Source organism: Pyrus communis, chromosome 17 (assembly GCF_041283825.1).
Source record: "Pyrus communis isolate YQ-2024b chromosome 17, ASM4128382v1, whole genome shotgun sequence".
Lineage (NCBI taxonomy): Eukaryota > Viridiplantae > Streptophyta > Magnoliopsida > Rosales > Rosaceae > Pyrus > Pyrus communis.
This window is the reverse complement of record NC_142581.1, coordinates 25,517,197-25,538,541: the sequence shown is the minus strand read 5'-3', so window position 1 is coordinate 25,538,541 and position 21,345 is coordinate 25,517,197. Positions and strand designations below refer to the sequence as shown.

Genomic DNA, 21,345 nt, shown 5'->3' with positions numbered 1-21,345 from the left:
AAAGGGAAAAGTGGCAACCGACTCCAACCAAAGTCAGAGTCGGTGCCTGAGAAGGTGGGCAAGATGAAGGCCCTCACCAAAAGGAGGGAAGAAACTCTCACAGAAGGGGAGAAGGTCTCTCACGGAAGGAGAGAAGTGGTCCCTCTGTCGTATCGTCTTTTTTTGCCGGTCTCAGAGACCACAAACCCATTCAAGTTTGCATGTCCAAGTGTTTCACGTTTTTATTAAATAAAAACAAGCTTTCCATGTTTAGTCCCACGACTTTTCTACCCAACTTCGGGTTCATATATGTAGGTGGCTCGCATCGCATAGTTGTTGTAGAAAGCAACACAGACGTTTGACGAATCACACCAAATTAAAGCCTAAGTTTTCTTCATACATCAACATCCTCGAATAGATGGCTATTTTTCAGAAATCTTATACCACTACTGATGTCTTCAACTTAATTCCTCAAAACTCATTTCGTCTTCATCCTCGACTCAGATATGTGCCCTCTCAAACGAAAAAAATTTAAAAGCAACCCCACCCTTTCGACATGGACTTACAAGCAACTCCACCCGTTCTACCATGTCGAGTACCATGGGAAGGTGGAGGTTGGTTACTATTCGCTCTCAGTACTAATTTTTATGGCATGTACTATCCTTAATTAGTTTTTTTTTTTTTTTTTTCTAAGGCATTGAAATAATAAAATTTCACTTGTAAGTGAGAGATTTTAAATTCAAATTTTCAAAACGACAAAGTTCATAACCATTTTATTCTCTACCCCTTAATGTAAATATGTATTATATATAAAATAAAATAAGGATAATTTTTATTTAATAAAATAAAAGAGCTTTCAAAATCAATAGATAGACCGTCGACTATGATGGTTTCAGAGCCTTCAAAATCAATAAACAGAACCAGTACCATGATGGCTTTAGAGCCTTCAAAAGGGACAGACCCCGGCCCATGGTCGGCTTTAGAGGACTGAGGTCCTTGGTACTTGAATTGTCTAGACATCACTTAAAAGCTAGAAAGCAGTGAAAGCAATGGCATTAGGAGAAAGACTGAAACCACAAACTCGTATCCCCTTTCTTCTCACGCGGTGTGAGTCGTCTCAGAACGCTCATGTCCTTCCATGTCCAACTGTTTCACGTTTTTATTAAGACAAAGATGATTTCCATGTTTAGTCACCGACTTTTCTACCCAACTTCTGATTCACATAGGTATGCGGCTCACATCGAATACTACTTGTAGAGGCAATACAACGTATCCCACCAAATTAAAGCCCAAGTCTTCATCATACATTAATATACTCGAACCGATGGATATGTTTCAGAAATCATATACCACAACTGTTGTTTTCAACTTAATCCTCAAAACTCATTTCGTCTTCATCCGATAACTCATTTCGTCTTAATATGAGTCCAACTTTGTTTTAAATTTTGGGTTAGGTCCAGTAATTTATTATCCACTTAAGCTTATTTGTATTTTCTTGCCAAATTTACCCTCAAATTGACTTATTAAGTAATTACTGTTTTTTTTAATTTGTGATTAATGTTAATCTTATCCTTAATTATAGGATTAGGGATTGAAATCTCCTTTTTTCTTCTCATTTCCCCAACCATTAATTTCTCTTTTCTTGTTTTAATTCTCTTTTCTTGTTTCACCCTCACAATATCTTTCTCTTCCTGTGTTATTTTGCCGAGTAATCTTCTTCCATAATATTCCTCTTCTCCTCCTCTTCCATAAGAATGATCAATATACATTTGATTGGTTAAAAAAAAAAATTGCATTAGTGTTTTGGATCAATATACATTTGCTGGGGCTATGAGTAGAATTCCTGTCATTGAACTTTGATCCTCTATTCACTCAATCAGCCACTAAATTTCTCCTTTTGGACTTCTATGGGCTCATCATTGATTTTTTTGCTTTAGTCATTTGCACAGTATAAGTGGTGCGCAACCTTTACCTTTGGATGGTCCATCACTTCTTGGTGACTCATCCATATTTGGCAACTTCAGTGTAAAGAGCCAACAGCGTACCAATTATTTTGCGGTGTTGGTGACTTAAGACCCAACTTCAACAATAGTTGAAGATGACTACTTGAGAGCAATGCAAGGTAAACAATTAGGGAAAGGTCCCAGGCAGTCGGTTCCTGATTGGAAGTTTGATTTCAGGTTCTGACTGAATGCTTTCTTTCTCCTTGTCTTGCAGGTAAGAGCAAGAGCAAAGGAAAAGATGGGGAAATAACATAATATGAGATACTTTTGTTCTCGATCCTGATGATATAGGATGCTTTTGCTCTTGAAAGAAAAGTATAAGATTTTGATGCTGGTGTAAACCTTTTCAATCGAAAGGGGTTTCTTGCTGAGGAAATGAGTTTGAAATTTTAAGGGACTTGAAGAGGTATTCTTAAAGAGCAGGAATACTGAATATGTTGAGAGGTTTGGTTGCAAATGCATTCTCGGCAAAGAAGGAGAGTTAAGCGTTTTGGAGGTGTGCTTTGCCATAGAGGACGAAAGTCGACATATATAGGGATTTTCCAATAGTAGGTAGTGGTGCAGATGTGGCCTTGTCACCTACGCTTGTCGGCAACAGTGGTGTAGTTGAAATAGTGAACTTTACGCGTTTTAACTTTGCCAGAGATATTTTGACAAATTTGTCCTTGGTATCTAGAAATGAGATTGCGTCTGAGAAATGTTGACAAACTTTATTCAGAAAAATCCAGTTTTTGAAATTCGGAGAGCAGTATCTCTTCGATTTTTGAATAGGTGGCTGTATTGCCTCTCCTTTTATAGAGATATCAGTTGTATTCAAAATGCACGCTTTGAAGGGTTATTGCCTATGAAAATTGTCTCTGTTGTATTTCAAAGATCTCCCTTTATCAAACCTTTTTCTTTGATCATTTCTGGAATGGCTTGCCCATCTAACCATTGTTTAAATCTGAATCTCAGGATGAATAAAGGTGGGCCGCGTTAGGATAATATACGGCGCTCGTCCGTCTTATCGTCTAATGGTCCTTTTACGGTTAGGGACTCTATGATGAAGAATGACATAACGACTACAATGGTAGCTAGGAATCTTCTCACTCCTAGAGATAAAAGAACACTTTCAAAAAAGTCTGACGAATCAGTTGTTCAAGGCTCATTGGCTTTCAGTGTTCAATGTGCAGGTTCTGTATCCAACACGAGCCAATGTCTACTTGCTCGAACTCACCAAGTTGAATCATTAAAGGCTAAGGTGGCAAGTCTTACACAAGAAAATAGAGGGCTCAAGCACGAGAATAAACAGTTGCACAAACTTGCAAATATTTACTCGACGAGAATGAAAAGAAAGTTCGACCAGCTACTGGAATTCGAAAGTTGGATCCAAAGTGATCACCAGAGATTTGTGGCCAGATTCTAAAGGCAACTAGTGCCTTCCCATTCTGGTGTTTTGCCAAGTTCTGGGGCATCACATGATCAATCTCCAGTGCCTCCCCTTTCTGGAGTACTGTCAAGTAGTGAGGCTTCACATGAGCAACCTTTGTGAAAGCCCCCCATTTGTTTGTTTTTGTAATTGTAACTCATGTGTATGTAACCAAAAAAAAAAATCTCCCATTTGATTTTATACATGTGTGAAAGCTTCTACTTTAGCTTGTTATATATGGGAACCCATGGAAACTTCTGGTTCCATAATTAATGAATTAATGGGAAACGATGGAAACACCTAGTTCCATGAATATAATTCAATGAGCCTTTAAGTATAGATATTTTCTAATACCATATGCTTCCACATGAATCCTCGGGCATTATGAATTCATGAAAGTATCTCTTGTGTAAGATGTCGATGGTCACAAAATCAGAAGTTCACCATTTTCTTATTCCTAAAAGGAAGAAATTCAGGTATAATAGAAATTGTGATAATTAATTCATACCACATATAACATACGTCTACACAAAATGTTAGAACTTCAAGTTCTTAACATTATTCATATTTTGAACTTCAAGTCAAAACATTATTCATATATACTTGAAATTTATTCTCAAAATCGACATCATTAGAACCTTTAGGTTCATATTTTTGGAATTCATACCCATACTTAATTTGTACATGGACTAAGGAACTTATGGTCCTCATTTACACGAATCAAGGAACTTCTGGCCCTCATTTAATAGTTTGTGGACTGAGGCACTTGTGGCCATCATTTTAATTTAGTTGAGGAATTGCTGCTCTCTTAATTGATTCAAAATTTCAGGTTTTGATTTTGATTAAGGAACTTCGGATCCGATCTTTTTATATTATGATGATCAAGGAACTTCAGGTCTGATCTTTTTTTTTTAATGGTGGAACTTTAGGTCCTATCATTTTATATGATGAGGATCAAGAAACTTCAGGTTCTAACCTAATCAAGGAACTTCGGGTCCTTTTATATACTCATCATAAAATGTAGTATACTAAATAAATGAAAGCAATAGGCGTTAATTCCAGCCATGGTAAATAAATTGCTTTTAAGTAAATAAAGCTTGTGACAAGGGCTTTGATTGAGCACCATTTGCATAATTATCAAAACTTTAAAACAAAAGGTAATAATTCTACCCATTCTAAATAAACAGAACTTGTGAAAAGGGCTTTAAACTAGCACCTTTCATAAAACAAAAGTATCAAACCCTTTTAATAGAGAAGGGCATTGGCAGGTCCATTTTTAATATCATCATGTTTTTTTCTCCTTTTCACATGGTGCCAAAATACCTCACATGGTGCTAACATACCATTCCAAAGCCTTTGGCCCCATTTCACTTTTCTTTTATTTTTATTCTTTGTTTGCCACTTTCTTTTGTTTCATCCTCTTTATTTTATTTTCATTTCATAGTTTTAAGTCCTTTTTTTAGTTACCCAAGGAGTAATAGTAACCATAAGTCCCAATTGGTGTTTCTCCTCTAGTGAGTTTTGAAAAAATTGAAACGGTTCCCATAAAATTTGGAGTCAATAGTGGTGTCTGCAACTTATGAGAAGATCAAACCGTTAGATTTAGCTCAAACTTTAGTATGATATGGATAGGAGGATACCAAACAACTTTCATGAAGAAACAATTTCGATCTGAGCTACTGAAAAAGGAGTTTCGGTACTCATAAGACTGTCCAGTTTTCTACGGAATTGGAAATTAAGTTGGTGTTTTAGACATCTGCGACGATCGCATCGTTGGAATTTTCTGAAAATTTGATATGTTATAGGTACTGGATGGACGAACAACTTTTAAGAAGGAAGTATCTCAATCCAAGGTCAGATGGTTGGAGTTCAGAGGCTGTTTACATGGCTGCGAGATTTTCTGCCAATAATAATGATAATAGTTATATAACCAATTGTATATTTACTTTAAGAAAATTAGTCATACAGAGATATGAAAATGAAATGAAAAGATTTTCTTATCTGTGAGATTCCAGCATACAGATGTGAGAGGTAGGTAGTGCTTCACTAGATTTATGGCTGTGTGATTTCCACTAACACGAGAACTTCTCGTGCTGATAACGTGTTGTAAAGTCGATGGTATGTGTGCAGTGGAATATAAAAGTAAACGAAACATAATATTTACGAGGTTTGGCAAATGTGCCTACGTTCTCGGGGCACAATAGTACTTTATTTAATTATTTGAAATAATAGGAGTACAAAATAACTTTCACTATTTTCTCTTTTCTCTCTAGCCTAACTCACTTGTAATTTCTTCTGTATCTCTCTTATTTCCTCTTCTCTTCCCTTCCTCCATAACTCCTCTTTCTTTTCTCTATATATTTTTCTCTCATCTCTTTTTTCTTTTTACTCTTCTTCTTCCTTCCTCCGCATTCATCAGTTTTTTCATTGGATGAATAATAACAAACTATTCAAGTGGGGCCATCCACATATTATATTACAACATTTTCCACGTTTAATTGAATATCGATGACTATTCTACTTTCTCAACTTGTTTTCTCTGTTTTGGTGAAAGCTCCTCCCAACTTCTAGTTCCCGGGAAGAACTTATATATATTTTCACAACTCACAGTTCCTCCCACCAAAATATTCCACCAGTTTAAGGCAGCTCAATCATCATCGTACTACTTCAAGTGCTTCTACTTTCAATTCAAAGCATTTTTGAAAATTTTGTCAAACAACCATTTTTCACAACTCAAGTGCTTTTACATCATAAAAAAAAACATTTTCAGATTTTTAAAAAGTACATTCAAACGAACCTTAATAAAGCCAATGACTACTTTTCTCAAATATACTAGTACTACTGTTACTGGCTTTCAACTTAAGAATCCTCAAAACCCATTCCATCTCCATTCTCATTCTCAAACACGTACCCTCTCAACCCAAAAAAGACTGGTAACCCCAATGGCTGCTCTCAGCATTACCTCCCCTACCACCAACATCTCACACACATTTAGAAAACTCAAGGACCAAGGTAAAGTGGCATTTATCCCCTACATCACCGCCGGCGATCCTGATCTTTCAACCACGGCTCAAGCTTTGAAGATGCTCGATTCTTGCGGATCAGACTTGATCGAATTAGGCGTGCCATACTCAGATCCAATACTAGACGGTCCAGTTATTCAGGCTTCAGCCACACGTTCCTTGGCAAGGGGGACGAATTTCAACGCAATTATGTCAATGTTGAAGGAGGTGGTGCCACAATTGTCTTGTCCAATTGTTCTATTTTCGTACCTCAACCCGATTCTTAACCATGGTGTTGAAAAGTTCATGCACAACATTATGGACGTTGGGGTACATGGGCTTGTGGTTCCAGACGCTCCATTTGAAGTGACAAAAAGTTTGAGAATCGAAGCTGTGAAAAATAAGATAGAGTTGGCTCTACTAACTACACCAACTACTCCAACAGATCGAATGAAAAACATTGTTGAAGCTTCAGAAGGATTTGTATACCTTGTGAGCTCCGTGGGAGTTACCGGTGTACGTGAATCGGTGAATGAACAAGTACCAACCCTTTTAAGGGAAATTAGAGAGGCGACAAGCAAGCCTGTGGCAGTTGGCTTTGGGCTCTCAAAGCCTGAACATTTGAAGAAAGTAGCCGAGTGGGGAGCTGATGGTGTTATTGTTGGTAGTGCCATTGTGAAGGTGTTGGGTGAAGCAAAATCTCCCAAGGAAGGGTTGAAAGAACTTGAAACTTTCATCAAATCGTTTAAATCTGCATTATTGTAAAAAAGGAAAGAGTACTAGGGTGCATTGACCTTATCAACTGTGCTATTGTAGTGTACTGTGTGGGGTTAGTATTATTGTGTTGGAATAGATTTGGTATTTTAAGGATAAGAATTTTAGATGACCTTAGCCTTATCCCCTTCCCTTCTTTTTTTATTTATTTTTATTTTTATAGGCAACGCTTGACTTTTTTTTTTTTTTTTTTTTGGTTAAACCAGAAATTCATTATCAGAGCCACAAGCCGAACAGAGAACCAAGAAACGACAATCAAACTTACAAATAGATAATCAAGCGAGGAAAGGAAAAAGCACAAAACGCTGCCACCAGTGGTCTAAACGTCATTACTTCACTTGCAGAATACCTACAACTTGTGAGGGGCAAGGGAGCCCATCCTTGTTTAGGATTCTCACAAGTGAAGATGGGAGCCTATCGACCCATACTAAATTGCGCATCCTTGACATGTGATGCGACACAACAAAATTTACCGTTGCATTTGCCGATCTTGGAGCTCAATACTAGGTGCAAGCTTGGAAGGTCTTCTCTATCCCCGGCACATGGCTCAAAACGGGGAAAATCTCTCAATCACTACACTCCAAACAGTCATTCAAATATGTAATTACCTGCTTGGAATCAGATTCAATGACAATATGTAAAAAATTCCTTTGCTGAGCAATGAGACAACCCTACCCTCCCAGATCACCAGAGCCTCAGCCATAATCGCACTTGAGACAATGACCTTCACTCTTCTCACTTCTAGGCACCTATGACAAGCATCCGTAACAAAAATTCCCACTTGATTCCTAGAATCTCTTTTTTTTTTTTTCCAGTTTGCATCAACATTCACCTTGACCCATTCGTGGAGGGGAGGGGACCAAGGAAGATGCCTACGGGAAAAAGGTCGTTCCAGTGGCCTGGACCATGGGATTTCTCCTCTTAGCTTTCACAAAGAGCTCACTCGCATATGAGATTGCCTAAATAGTATGAGCAGGAGACGGATGGCTTTGGTTGAAGATGGCCTTGCATCTGGATTTCTAGATGTGCCAACAAGTGAATGCCACCATCGTGAGAATCCTCGATTTCCTACTTGTTACCAAAGTTCACCATATCCAACCTTCTCTACCATGCATCAAATGTAAAGATCGAAGCTCTGTCAATTTTGTAATTGAGAGGTCCCTCCAAACCAAAGCGCCTCAACCCAGGGACAAACCATATCCCAATATGATCAAGTATCTGCCTTTTTTATTCGTTGTCCAAATTAACCTGTCAGGACCCCTGGAATCTCCAATCTGGATCAATGAAATTGCTTTTCCTTTCTTCTTTCGAGATCGAGTTGGAGATAAAGTCTAGCTGCTAGCCTATGAATTCCGTATGGATAATAGAGTCCACCTCCTGATCCTTGTCTACTACCTCATCAATAATAGGGTTAGGGTGTCCATTTGTAATGCACGAGATCCACTTGTCCCTCCATACTTTTAACTAATGCCGACTAAGAATTTGCCAATGTGCACCTCTTAGAATCTGGTTTTTTCCCTCCAATAAACTAGACCAAACCCAAGAGGCTATCCCCTCTTTCTTGGCTTCTAGGAAAGGTACAAGAGGGAAGTAACTAGGAATGGCAATGGTTCGATTTGGGGACGGAAATGCTATATTCATCTCCATAACCACAAAAATTAACTATATCCATAACTGCCAATTAACCATAAGGTATTATCCATAACTATACCCACCGGGTAACGGATTTCCCACCGGGTAACGGATTTCCCATCGGTTAACGGTTATACCTATCTTCGTCAATACAAAAAATATATTCGTTCAATTGACGCATGATAATTTAATAAATATTAATTTCTTCATTACATATTGGATGTATAAAATGATTTAATGAATGGATATTGTGGAGCATAAAACTTAAAGCTAAACATTGATAATGTTGGCTAATCTTTAATATCTCCCACAAGTATCATTGGTCTGGATTCTCATAGATTTTGATTCATATCAAAACTTTTTAACTTGCCCACAAAATGCAACTTACACAGTGCAACTTTTGTATTCTCAAGGAAATGAATTCGGTGAATAATAAATAAATATATATATATATATAAATACTATTATATTATATATAATTTGGTTCAGATTCGGGACGGATGCAGATTGGGGACTAACCGAATATTATTAACGGTTTTTCTCCATATCCAAAATATACCCGAATTTTCATATCCAAATTCAATACATTCAGGTGGTTATCACGATTATCGATTTTAACAGTTAGAATTGTCATCCCTAGAAGTAACGCTCGTTCAAAACTTAGGCCCATAAGGAATTTGGCTCATGAATTTTGCTATAGTAATTTTGACACGGGTGAAGTTGCTCTTATAACCTAATAGCTGCTCATACCATTACCCCTACCATCAATCTCTCCTAGAGATTCACAAAAATCAATAAAAAAATATCACATTATCAAAAAAGAAAAATATTCTCTTGTGCTTTTACTCTCTCTTCAAATGGTGTGTGTCTGCCTCAGAAACTACAAACTCATAGTCTCATATCATCATTTTTCTACTTGCTTACCTTCTCTTTGGATGAAAGAAATAAGGACAAAAACAAAATTTAAAAGTTAACATCTAATTGCCTTGTTTGAATTCATGAAACATAGAAATATTGAACTTTTGTGTGAAAAAATTAGAAATTTTGACCTCCAACTTCCTAGTCTAAATTCATCTTCTAGGATTCCATGAGTGAGAGTTAAAAAAATAAAAAATAAAAAAATAAAAAATAAAAGAAAAGAAGCTCAACCATGAACGGCCACACTACCTTTTCCACTACCATTGGCGCCGCCATCACCACCCGCCATAGTCTAAACTAGTAGCGCAGTCCCAACCACCACGACTCACCATCGTCATCACCACTGTTGTGGCCACCACTAACCACCATCATGCATTTTAAAATCCTAAGAAATGCCCCTCTTTTTTTTGGGTTTCCAAAATAAAACAATTTATTTCTAGAGATAAAATAGTAATTAACAACATTTTGAATGAAAAACAATAATATCTAAAATAAGTAAAACTAAAAAAAAAAAAAGTAAAACATTAGAAAAGAGTCGATTACAATATGTGTAAGTGTGTGACAAGAAGCTAGTAAATAATAATGGCCCAAGTACTACCCTTCCCTCTTGCTATTGCAATGGATGGAAGTGCTCTTACGTACACCCATCACACTCATCATGCCGTGTTTAATATTTCCACGTCCTTCCCTCTTGCCGTTGCAATGGATGGAAGTGCTTTGACGTACACCCATCACACTCATCATGCCGTGTTTAATATTTCCACGTTATACATGCTATTCATGCTCTTACACTTATCATGGCCTCTTCAAATTTTCCACGTTATTCATACTATCTAATACTGTTCATACTATTCATGATATATTAACTTCTCACTCTCAAACACACTGTGTGTGGCATCCTATCTTTTCTAGAAGAAAGGACATTTCTCACGCTATGTTTATTAGAAATAAGTTTTCCACGTTTAATTGAATATCGATGACTATTCTACTTTCTCAACTTGTTTTCTCTGTTTTGGTGAAAGCTCCTCCCAACTTCTAGTTCCTGGGACGAACTTATATATATTTTCACAACTCACAGTTCCTCCCACCAAAATATTCCACCAGTTTAAGGCAGCTCAATCATCATCGTACTACTTCAAGTGCTTCTACTTTCAATTCAAAGCATTTTTGAAAATTTTGTCAAACAACCATTTTTCACAACCGAAGTGCTTTTATTTCATAAGAAAGCATTTTCAACTCTTTAAAAAGTTCATTCAAACGAACCCTAATAAGAATGGCTACTTTTCTCAGATATACTAATACTTCTGTTACTGGCTTTCAACTTAAGAATCCTCAAAACCCATTCTATCTCCATTCTCATTCTCAAACACGTACCCTCTCAATCCAAAAAAGACTTGTAACCCCAATGGCTGCTCTCAGCATTACCCCTACCACCAACATCTCACACACATTTAGAAAACTCAAGGACCAAGGTAAAGTGGCATTTATCCCCTACATCACCGCCGGCGATCCTGATCTTTCAACCACGGCTCAAGCTTTGAAGATGCTCGATTCTTGCGGATCAGACGTGATCGAATTAGGCGTGCCATTCTCGGATCCAATACAAGACGGTCCAGTTATTCAGGCTTCAGCCACACGTTCCTTGGCAAGGGGGACGAATTTCAACGCAATTATGTCAATGTTGAAGGAGGTGGTGCCACAATTGTCTTGTCCAATTGTTCTATTTTCTTACCTCAACCCGATTCTTAAGCATGGTGTTGAAAAGTTCATGCACAACATTATGGACGTTGGGGTACATGGGCTTGTGGTTCCAGACGCTCCATTTGAAGTGACAGAAAGTTTGAGACAAGAAGCTGTGAAAAATAAGATAGAGTTGGCTCTACTAACTACACCAACTACTCCAACGGATCGAATGAAAGACATTGTTGAAGCTTCAGAAGGGTTTGTATACCTTGTGAGCTCCGTGGGAGTTACCGGTGTACGTGAATCGGTGAATGAACAAGTTCCAACCCTTTTAAGGGAAATTAGAGAGGCGACAAGCAAGCCTGTGGCAGTTGGCTTTGGGCTATCAAAGCCTGAACACTTGAAGAAAGTAGCCGAGTGGGGAGCTGATGGTGTTATTGTTGGTAGTGCCATTGTGAAGGTGTTGGGTGAAGCTAAATGTCCCAAGGAAGGGTTAAAAGAACTCGAAACTTTCATCAAATCTTTGAAATCTGCATTATTGTAAAGAAAGAAACAGTACTAGGGGGCAGTGACCTTATTAATTGTTGTACTATTGTAATGTACCGTGTGGGGTTAATTTTATTGTGTTGGAATATATGGGGTATTTTATGTCTTAGGTTATTTTTTAGGATTAAGAATTTTAGATGACCCTTAGCCTCATCCCTCTCCCTTTTGTTTTGGTTTTTGGTTCTACATGTAGGGGTTTGTTTTGGCAGTTCAGATTTGTTGGTTCTTCTCTGGTATGACGATTTTGGTGCTGATTTTTGGTTGGGGGTTTTTCCTTGTTGCTTGTTAATTTGTGGTGCGATCCCTTCGTCGAATTCAATACAAAGTTGATTTTCTTCGGACGATTACCTGTGTGGTCGCTGGCGAGGTGATGGTACTGGCAGCGGTCAGCGTTTATGTCTGCCTTTTTGCTTAATGGGCTTTGGCTATCTTCACTTTATTGGACTTTTTTTTTCTTTTTGTTTTTTTTTTTTTTTTTTGTATTAGGTCTTTCTCGTACAATGAATTTGCATGTCCTTTTATCTTAGAAAAAAAAAAAAAAGAATTTATAACAAGGTGTATAATCTTTTCGAATTACGTATTATTTATAATTTTGTAATATATTAATTAATCTGTTTTACGTATTTTAATTTTTAAGATGGTATCAGAGCAAATTAAATCCTTCGAATTTAATCTGCTCTTGCTTGGTATCAATTTGTCCATCGGTTCTACGTCTCTTTGTCTGCTTTTCTATATTATAGATCCATGGGAATTGTTATTTAGGTTGAGACGCCTTAGTTGTCGTTGAAAACTAGGTTACAGAAAACGCTGAAAATCTGAAGCCGTAGTCCGCAGTCCTAAAGCCTGCAGTCCCGTGAAGTCTTAACCTGAAGACCAGGTATGACATGGGGCTGCTGATTACGTGCAACTCGGAAATCAAGGGGAAGAGGCACTGGTTGGTTTTGGGGCTCATATTGGCGACATGATAAGGATTGCTACTTTTGGGCATGTATGGTTGGAGCTTTTGAACTTTAATCCTTCAAGTAGATTAAAATTTAATAAAAATTGATGTTAGATTGAATATTGATTTTAGTCCTTTAATGTGTACTTAATTCAAATTCATATTATATTTTTTAAATTATTTAATAGATAACTTATTTAATGTTATTATTAATTTTATTTAACTTTCTCTAATTAGTGTACCTAAACGTATGTATCATAATATATTTTACTAAATTAGTGTACTAAAATGCCACTACCTAAATATATTGTAGTGAATTAGTGATACATAAGAAAATATGTAAAAACATAAGTGTACTAAAAATTTCGTACCTAACTATATAATACTAAACTAGTGTACCGAAATATCGGTACCTAAATATATTATACTAAACTAGTGTACCGACATGTCCATAACTAAACATGTTATATTAACCCAATGTACCGAAATGTTCGTAACTAAATATATTATAATGAATTAGTGGCAGATAAGAAAATATGCAAAAACATAAGTGTACCGAAAAATCTCTATGAAAATATTCTCTTATATAAGATGCTTACCATAATGAGAATTAAAATTTATAATATTTTCATAAAATTATAAATAAAAAGAGACATTGAATACATATGTTGGCATTAAATAAGTTTAGGAACTAAAATCAATTTTTAATCTTGTATAAGACATTTTTCTAAACTTCATCTTATTTAGGGATTAAAATTTAGTTTTCTATATATAGTATGTTATGTTGTTGCCCACCACAAAGTCACTAGAGTACTTGGACTGGTAGCCAAACCACTCAAGAAGTTTCTAACGTTGTGTGTATGGTAATACTTTTATTTGTTTGTGTTGTAGTTGGAATATGACAAACTTGTTCATTTAGGGACGCGGGGGATTCATATGTTTCTTTTCAAAGACCACAACATCAACATATGCATTTATTTTCATCTGGAATTTGAAGTTTGCATTGGCACTGGTATTGACCTGGGTATTGTAATCTTGCACTGGTACCAGTGGAATTTTGTATTAGCATTGAAAGTTATCATAAGTTTTCTTCTTGGCAAACTCATGTTGTTTATAATCATGAGTTTAACGGGGGTGTTGAAACAATGAACTCGTTAGCACTTTGGTTTATTATTGTGTTAGGGTATTTTTGACTTAGGGTTTTCTCATAGGGTAAAGATTTGGATTCCTTGCTTATTAGGGTTAGGATTAGTTCTTTATTATAAGATGTTAGTAACTCGGCTAGAATAAGTCTTGCAAGATTTAGTTTCTTCGAGTTTATGTAATATTTTGGCAACTAAGTATTAGAAGACTTTGGATGCGGTCCCTAGCTATCAATATTCTTTGACTGACCTTTTTAGTTTTCAGTTTTTAATCAAAGTCCTTGACAATAATGTAATAATGTATAGGTTATTATCTTTTTTAAACTAAAAATTGAAATTGAAATTGTTTGAAATTAGGTTTTTTTTTTTTTACACGGTTGTAACTTAACTATAATTTGCATCCAGTTCGTCGAGTTCAATCTAACGATTTATATTTAGATGTGAAAATAGAAACATCTTACAAAACTTGCTCAATTTGTATCTATGAGGCTTTCTCTAGTGCACAATAAGTTACACATATAAATAAGAGTCTATAGATAATTTAATCTAATAGAATATGACGGCTCTTGTTTTAGATGAATTTATTGTATTTACACCGTATAAGATCTGTCAAAACTACCAGAGTGAATTGGGCCAACCCATCAATGAGAAGGTGCATTGGGCCAACTGAAAGTGAAATTCTGGGGTTTTTGCTGGTATCCTTAAATCGGATAAATCTTAGATCTTTCTTATTAACTCTATCCTCTGAAACACCTCCCTCCGTCTGCAACTGCAAACCATAAACAACTTCCAAGCTCTCGTCGAGAAGCACCTCCTCTCTCTCTGTCCAACTTCCTCACATTCATATATCCCCCACTTCAAATTCAAGCTCCAAAATTTGCAGTCAGGTTCGTTTTGCTCTTCGATTTTTAATTCTTTCGTGATTTTTTTCCTTCTTTCTCCATATTCTGCTCTTACCAAGCTTGTCTTTTATTTTTTTTTTATATTTTGTGTGTATTTCTTTTCTGCTTAAGCTTATAGTTAGTGAAGAATATATTAATTAGAGGAAACAAGAACAAATAATCTCAGAATTTAGCCAACTGGGGTATTAAAAATGTTGAAACTTGGCCAGTTAATGAAGTGCTAAGTGGTTTTTGATTCAAATCCATTGCTAGCCATACTTCTAATTTGTGTTTTGGATGTTTAGGTCAATGTGGTATGCTGTCTGTGCCCCAAACTATTGCATATCGTATCCGAGAAGACCTTGCAGCCCTCCTTCTCTAAGGAAGTATTCGGTTTCCACAAGTTTTCGTGTGAAAGCTTCCTTACCGGATAATACCAATGGCGCTAAAGTGGAGTACACTCCTTGGCTGATTGTTGGATTGGGTAACCCTGGCAACAAGTACCATGGGACTAGGCACAATGTAATATTCCACCTTTATAAACTAGTTTAAGTGTTTCGGTTGAATTCTTTTTCATTACCCTTTTTTTCCTGTGGGTTTTGTACACCAGATTGGTTTCGAGATGATTGATGGTATTGCTAAAGCAGAAGGCATTGCGATGAATACAATACAGTCGAAGGCCTTGATTGGAATAGGTGGGTCTTCAGTAGTATTTTAAGTGTTTCGATTCCACATTTTCATGTGTTTTGGTGTTCATTTAGATTCTTCTCTGTGATCAGTACAGGCTCCATTGGAGAAGTACCAATTTTGTTGGTGAAGCCTCAAGCCTACATGAATTATAGCGGAGAATCGGTGTGTTCTCATCGTTTCTGTTTGCTTTTTTTGGTGTCAATTTTGGCTCACATAACTGTTATACACTCCACTACCCATAAATGTTCTATGATAACTTTGTATTACTTATAACCTAAACTCTGTGACGTCCCAACGAAAGTGACAGGATACTCTATACTGGACAGACCATTAGATTGAGAATCCATAATGTAAATTTCTGTTGCACCTAATGGAAGGGTTCAAGTAAACTTCAAAAGGAGCTTTCATTTAGTATAATTATTCCTATTTTCCTCAACACTGCAATCAGTTTTTGATGGAAGAAGAGCTGTGTTTCATGAAATACCGTCTTCCAGGAATATGTAAAAGTAATAATGATTAATTAGCTCCAGAGTGTGCTTTCTGCAATTGATTACAATCATTTACCATTCACTCACGTAGAGTTTAACCTGGCTGTGAACTAAGCAGTGGTGATTTCTATATCATTACATGTTTGAAAATTTCAAACCATATCTTTCATTGTGGTGTGTAATCAGATGATTGACATTTTCGAGCTCATGAAAGATTATAATACTGTGATCAATTTTGTTGGCAAAATGGGATAACGTGATGAAGCAATGTGCCATTTTCATTAATATTTTTCTTCATGTTCATGTTTATGGGTGCACTTTTGCCAAAATATCCATGAGCATCATAGTATGTATCTCCTTTTCTTTAGTTGAATGAGTAAATGCCAGTGTGATTAGAGCTACCTTACGATTGCATTTTTCCATCATTTATTCTCCTTTCATTATTCTTAAGGTTGGACCACTTGCGGCATATTATCAAGTACCCCTACGCCATATTTTACTGGTATGCATTTTTTTGTATCTTAATGTCGGCTTTACAAGATTAATAAATTCCTTTCTTTAATTTAGTTCATCAAGTTCAATGTCGCATTACATAAATGGGAGCCATGGACTTGTAGGTTTATGATGAGATGAGCTTACCAAATGGTGTTCTGAGGATTCAGCCAAAAGGTGGACATGGCTATCACAATGGGTATGTGTGAATATTAATTTTGAACAGAATTCATATGAAAATTTATCTATCACTTTCCTATGTTCTTGAATAAATATGTTTTCAAAATCAAGAATAAGTAGTTTGATTCTTTTATCTCTTAACGATGCATAATGTTAGTTTGTCCAACTAGTTTCTGACTTAGAATTGAAGATTCTATAACTGACCTACTAAATGAGGTGGATTCTATAGTAAATTATATTTTCTGTGGTATGTTCTAATTGATGTCTTTCACGAGAGGTGCTAAATTAACTGTGTTGACATTCCTAATGAACAAGTATTAAAGACATTTTCTCAATTTTTGCAATCTGTATCCTGTGAAGGTACGTTTGCACGGATGCTTTTTGTATAGTCCATTGTTAGTAAGTTTTCATGTACCATTGTGATTAAGTTCCATGCTTATTAAAAAGGATATGGAGCAGGAATCTTACTAGATTCAATTAGAGGTGTATTAGTGGTGATGTCATAAGAAGAAGTAAAGTAAGGGGTTTGAGGTTCTTAGTGTTGGCTGAATAGCAAGTGGATGAAGAAACACCCTGTTCGTGTCCTTTTATCTATAGATTCTGAACTAGAAATTAAATAAACATTATACTGATTCTAGAAAGGGATACTTCAGTCTCATATTTTAGCTACCCATACTTAATTTGACGGGTTTGACAGTTTGGCTACAGAAAACCGAGATTTTTTCTGTAGATTGTTTAGTTGTTTACCTTTAAGCCTTTATTTCCTTGCAAAATCAAAGGGTAACTATGCATCACTTTGTATTTTTTCGGTTACAACTATGCATCACTTTTCCTTGATGTGCTTAGAAAAAAAGAAAAAGCCAATCTGGCTCGGATGATTTAGTATAGAAGGAAGTAAAGACTATACATAGTCCTTCCGGGGTTGTTTGTTTGAAATCTTCTCAAAACAAATCTTTCCCTTTTCCATACAGTTAGAACTTTAAAAGTCCAAATGAATTTCAATTGCTCTTCTCAGAATCTTGTAGAAAAATGGAAGAGTCGGGGCGCACTCAAAGTTCTTGATATGTGTGCTACTGGGTTTTATGTGAATTTGTGGTTAGGTGAAGTTATAGACTGGAGGTTGTTTGATAATATTGGAAGTGACAACAGTAACATTTTATCTGTGTCTCAGAAAAATTGTGCTTAGCGTGGATCATTTGAAAGTCAAACTCTTCTCTAGCTTGTTAGCGTTGCATATTTTCCTGTCCTTGTTAAACCACTACTTTTTTTTATCTGCCAGATTTAGCCCAACTCGTACTGCCCCTAACCAAAATTACATTTTGTTCTTATTAGCTTTCTCTTGGTAAGCAAACGCAAAAAATATTAGCACTTCTGTTTCTTTTTTTTCTTCCTCCTTTTCTCTCTTATTTTCTCTGCTCTCTAGTTGAAAGCATACGGAAGGCAGGAAGGAAACAATATAATTATGAACAGCTTGAACTTAATTGTCTTGTGACACATTCTTTTAGAAATGCTGATCCACGTAACTCCATATCAGGCAATACAAAACTGATTAATAACGCTTCTGCTGAATCCCACTTCTCTCATGTTCCAAACTTTTTATAATTGCTTTCTCCTTGTTGCAGTGTAAAAAGTGTAATGGGCCATCTGGACGGTTGCCGTGAATTTCCTCGGCTGTGTATAGGTTTGTTTCTTCAGTGCTATTTTCAACCGATGGTTAGGTGTCGTAGTCCAAAAGGGTCTATACTTGCCTTAATTGGAAACTAAAAGAGGAGTATGAATTATGTTTCAGGTATTGGAAATCCACCTGGAACTATGGACATGAAAGCCTATCTTCTACAGAGATTCAGTACAGTCGAGAGACATCAGGTATAACGTCGTTTCTAAATAGTTCTTACTCATGGTATTAAGGAAATTCATTGATCACTTAAATGGTCAGAAAATATTTGCTTGCACGCACGCTCACCATGCACATTCAAATGTTCACGCATCTGCAATTTACGTTGTCTGTTCACTTCTATCAGTGTGAATTTCAACCTGTAATATCAATTCTGACCGATATCTGCTATATATGTGAACAGATTAATGCAGCACTGGATCAAGGGGTTGAAGCTGTAAGGACCCTGGTGCTGAATGGATTTGACCAGAGCATCACTAGTTTTAATTTGAGGCAGAAATACAAATATCACAAAGTGTAATTTGCACAAATCCTTTTGTGTGTCACATATTTCTTCTGAAACAGGTTTGTAATCTGCATAATATTAATGCCATGGCACCTTAGATTTTCACGACGTGTATTGATAGTTAAAAGCGACTCATCTTGCCTTCTTGACCGATGTTTTGAGTCCCTTTTTGCCCCCTCCGTCAAGTTTACCATCAGCTCCGTTAAGTACGCTGGCATGGTATAATTGGAATCAACACTTGAATTATTCGCATCTTTCCGTTAATTAATTTCCAGTTTCTCTGCCACCGGCCCGCCGCCATTCTCGGAAGGATAGTGTAAAAAACTGGAGTTCTTGCGACGGCACAGACAACACAGATATGGGCTGCTTGAGATATAGTTAATTTCAGGCATTAGCAGTCAGTCAGTAGTGAGGAGTTCCTCTGTTGAAGCCGAAAGGTTTCAATTTTGTTAATTTGACAGCCCCTAGGTTTGTGGTGGTTTTCAAAGCGGCCCACAAAGTTTTAATTTTTTTATATAGGTTTTAAAATTGTATTAATTATTTTTTTTCTAATAAATTATTTGAATATTCATTAAATAGATGATATGGTAAGCGTGACATTCAAAATTGATTTAACATGTAAGTCATATTTGCACCACATTAACAAAAAAAACTTATTAATTCAATGGGAAGGTGGGCATTCAAATAGACAAAAAGTATAAACTGATAAAATTTTAAAACATCATGGTGCTGTATAAAAAAATTAAAACCTCATAATCCATCTTAAAAATCACCTCAAGTAGACTAAAATACAATTAGCCCTTTTTTTTTTTTTTTTTTTTTTCAAACGATAGGTTTTGTTAAATTAATCACTGACAGAGTTCCAACTCACACCGTCATGTAGAAACTCGACTTCTTTTTACCACTATAATAAATGACCATTTGCTACAATTAGCCCTATGAATATCTCACATTCGCACTCAGCAAATCTCCGGCTCATTGTTTACAATATTTGACCAATGGAGGCATAACGGGCCTCCAAGTGGAAACCTTAAAAATCTCCGGCTTGTCTAAAGATCTAAAAAGTCTTTCCCCACGACAAAAAGAGAGAGAACTTTCTTGGAAAGTCATATCATCTTACGGCAATATATGACCAACAATAAAAAGATCAACGGCTCTGGAAAAACCATCACGGAAATTCAGTCAAATCAGACCGTCGATAGGGTATCCAAAGCGATTTTAAAATCCGAACGTTGGGAAGCAAGAAAAAGAGTAACCAAAAGGGAACACAGTCACCGTCTTTTCTGTCTTTCCATTTATCGACCGTTGCAAATCCAAAATTTTCAATTGCAAAGTAAGTAAAACCCAAATCACAAACTACAAATGCCATTATTGAATCACCAACAAAAACTCAAATCTCTCTCTCCGCACACCGATTGAGATTCTAGAAAGGGAAAGAAGACGAAAGAAGAAAACAAAACTTAGCTGGGACCTCCAATTCTTCAACAATGGCAGAGACTAACGGCTCTCTGCAGCAAACCAACCAACAAAACCCAGCTTTTCAATCTCTCTTCCAAGCCATCGACCCCATCTCTCTCATTCTTTCCCAGAACCCTACCCCAGATCAACATCCAGTCCCCCTGAGGTTCGCCACCGAGAGCTACCCCATGGAGAGAGGACCCAGATACACAGCCTACGCGGAGCTCAGAGAATCGCGCCTAAAGAGGAAGTACATGAGCCCAGAGGAGCTCGAAGAACCCGAATCGAAATCGACCCCATCGAAGAAACAAGTCAAGTTTCAGACCCATCTGACCAATTCGCGAAAAGGGTCTTCCGTTCTCGCTCAATCGGTGCCCGACTTCTCAGCCGTGTTGCGAAAAGAGAACCGCAAGCCGCCGTCGAGGCTTCCGTCGTTGCAGGAGATGACCCCGCCGGCGAAGAGTTCGGCGAAAGCGGCGAACGGCGTTTTGTCGAATTCGAGAGGGAGTAAGTCGGCGAGCGCGGGGGAGAAGAGGTACAACAATGGCGGAGGGGTCATGGCGAGGAAGAGCTACGCGAGTATGGAGGAGTTGAACGGGTTGTCGACCGCCGCCGTTAATGCTATTAGCGGCGAAAACAGGGGTGGAAGGAAGGCCAATGGCAATGGCAGAGCAATGCCAAAGACTGTTTTGGGAAACAGACAGTTCTGAAAGTTCGGTGCTTTTTGGGTTTTTTTGTCTCGATTCATTCTTTCATTGCTGAATATTTTGCTTGAGGTTTTATGACCTGGGAATTTGATTACCACTTAAAATTCTTATTTTTTTTTTTTTTTAATTTGTTTCGGAATGTAACTAGTAAATGATAAAGTTTGATGGATTGTTTCGACTTCTGGATTTATTTTTTCTTCCCTTAATTCTCTTTTAATATTTATCATCCGAAGGTTAAGAAA

The 21,345-nt window shown here is 36.8% G+C and overlaps 2 protein-coding genes and 2 pseudogenes across 2 annotated transcripts; all 4 read left to right on the top strand.

Moving 5' to 3' along the window:
* The first annotated feature begins 5,999 nt into the window (after positions 1 to 5,999).
* LOC137709340 (tryptophan synthase alpha chain pseudogene) lies at positions 6,000 to 7,278 on the top strand (annotated as a pseudogene).
* A 3,398-nt stretch (positions 7,279 to 10,676) lies between these two features.
* LOC137708881 (tryptophan synthase alpha chain pseudogene) lies at positions 10,677 to 12,181 on the top strand (annotated as a pseudogene).
* A 2,565-nt stretch (positions 12,182 to 14,746) lies between these two features.
* LOC137707942 (chloroplastic group IIB intron splicing facilitator CRS2-B, chloroplastic) lies at positions 14,747 to 19,043 on the top strand. Its single transcript, XM_068446886.2, has 9 exons — positions 14,747 to 14,914; positions 15,214 to 15,430; positions 15,519 to 15,603; positions 15,693 to 15,760; positions 16,538 to 16,588; positions 16,704 to 16,777; positions 18,381 to 18,439; positions 18,548 to 18,624; positions 18,837 to 19,043. Exons 2-9 carry the CDS (start codon positions 15,218 to 15,220, stop codon positions 18,951 to 18,953), a joined length of 744 nt encoding a protein of 247 aa, XP_068302987.2. The 5' UTR covers positions 14,747 to 14,914; positions 15,214 to 15,217; the 3' UTR covers positions 18,954 to 19,043.
* A 1,153-nt stretch (positions 19,044 to 20,196) lies between these two features.
* On the top strand, positions 20,197 to 21,281 carry LOC137749157 (homeobox Hox-B3-like protein). The gene has a single exon (XM_068489271.2). It carries the CDS (start codon positions 20,426 to 20,428, stop codon positions 21,104 to 21,106), a length of 681 nt encoding a protein of 226 aa, XP_068345372.2. The 5' UTR covers positions 20,197 to 20,425; the 3' UTR covers positions 21,107 to 21,281.
* The last annotated feature ends 64 nt before the right edge of the window (positions 21,282 to 21,345 follow it).

Coding starts and splice junctions, on each gene's coding strand:
- LOC137707942 (XM_068446886.2), top strand. CDS start 15,218: ATGTGGTATGCTGTCTGTGCCCCAAACTATTGCATATCGTATCCGAGA. Junction 15,761..16,537: donor TGAATTATAGCGGAGAATCG/GTGTGTTCTCAT, acceptor ATTATTCTTAAG/GTTGGACCACTTGCGGCATA. Junction 18,440..18,547: donor ATTTCCTCGGCTGTGTATAG/GTTTGTTTCTTC, acceptor ATTATGTTTCAG/GTATTGGAAATCCACCTGGA.
- LOC137749157 (XM_068489271.2), top strand. CDS start 20,426: ATGGCAGAGACTAACGGCTCTCTGCAGCAAACCAACCAACAAAACCCA.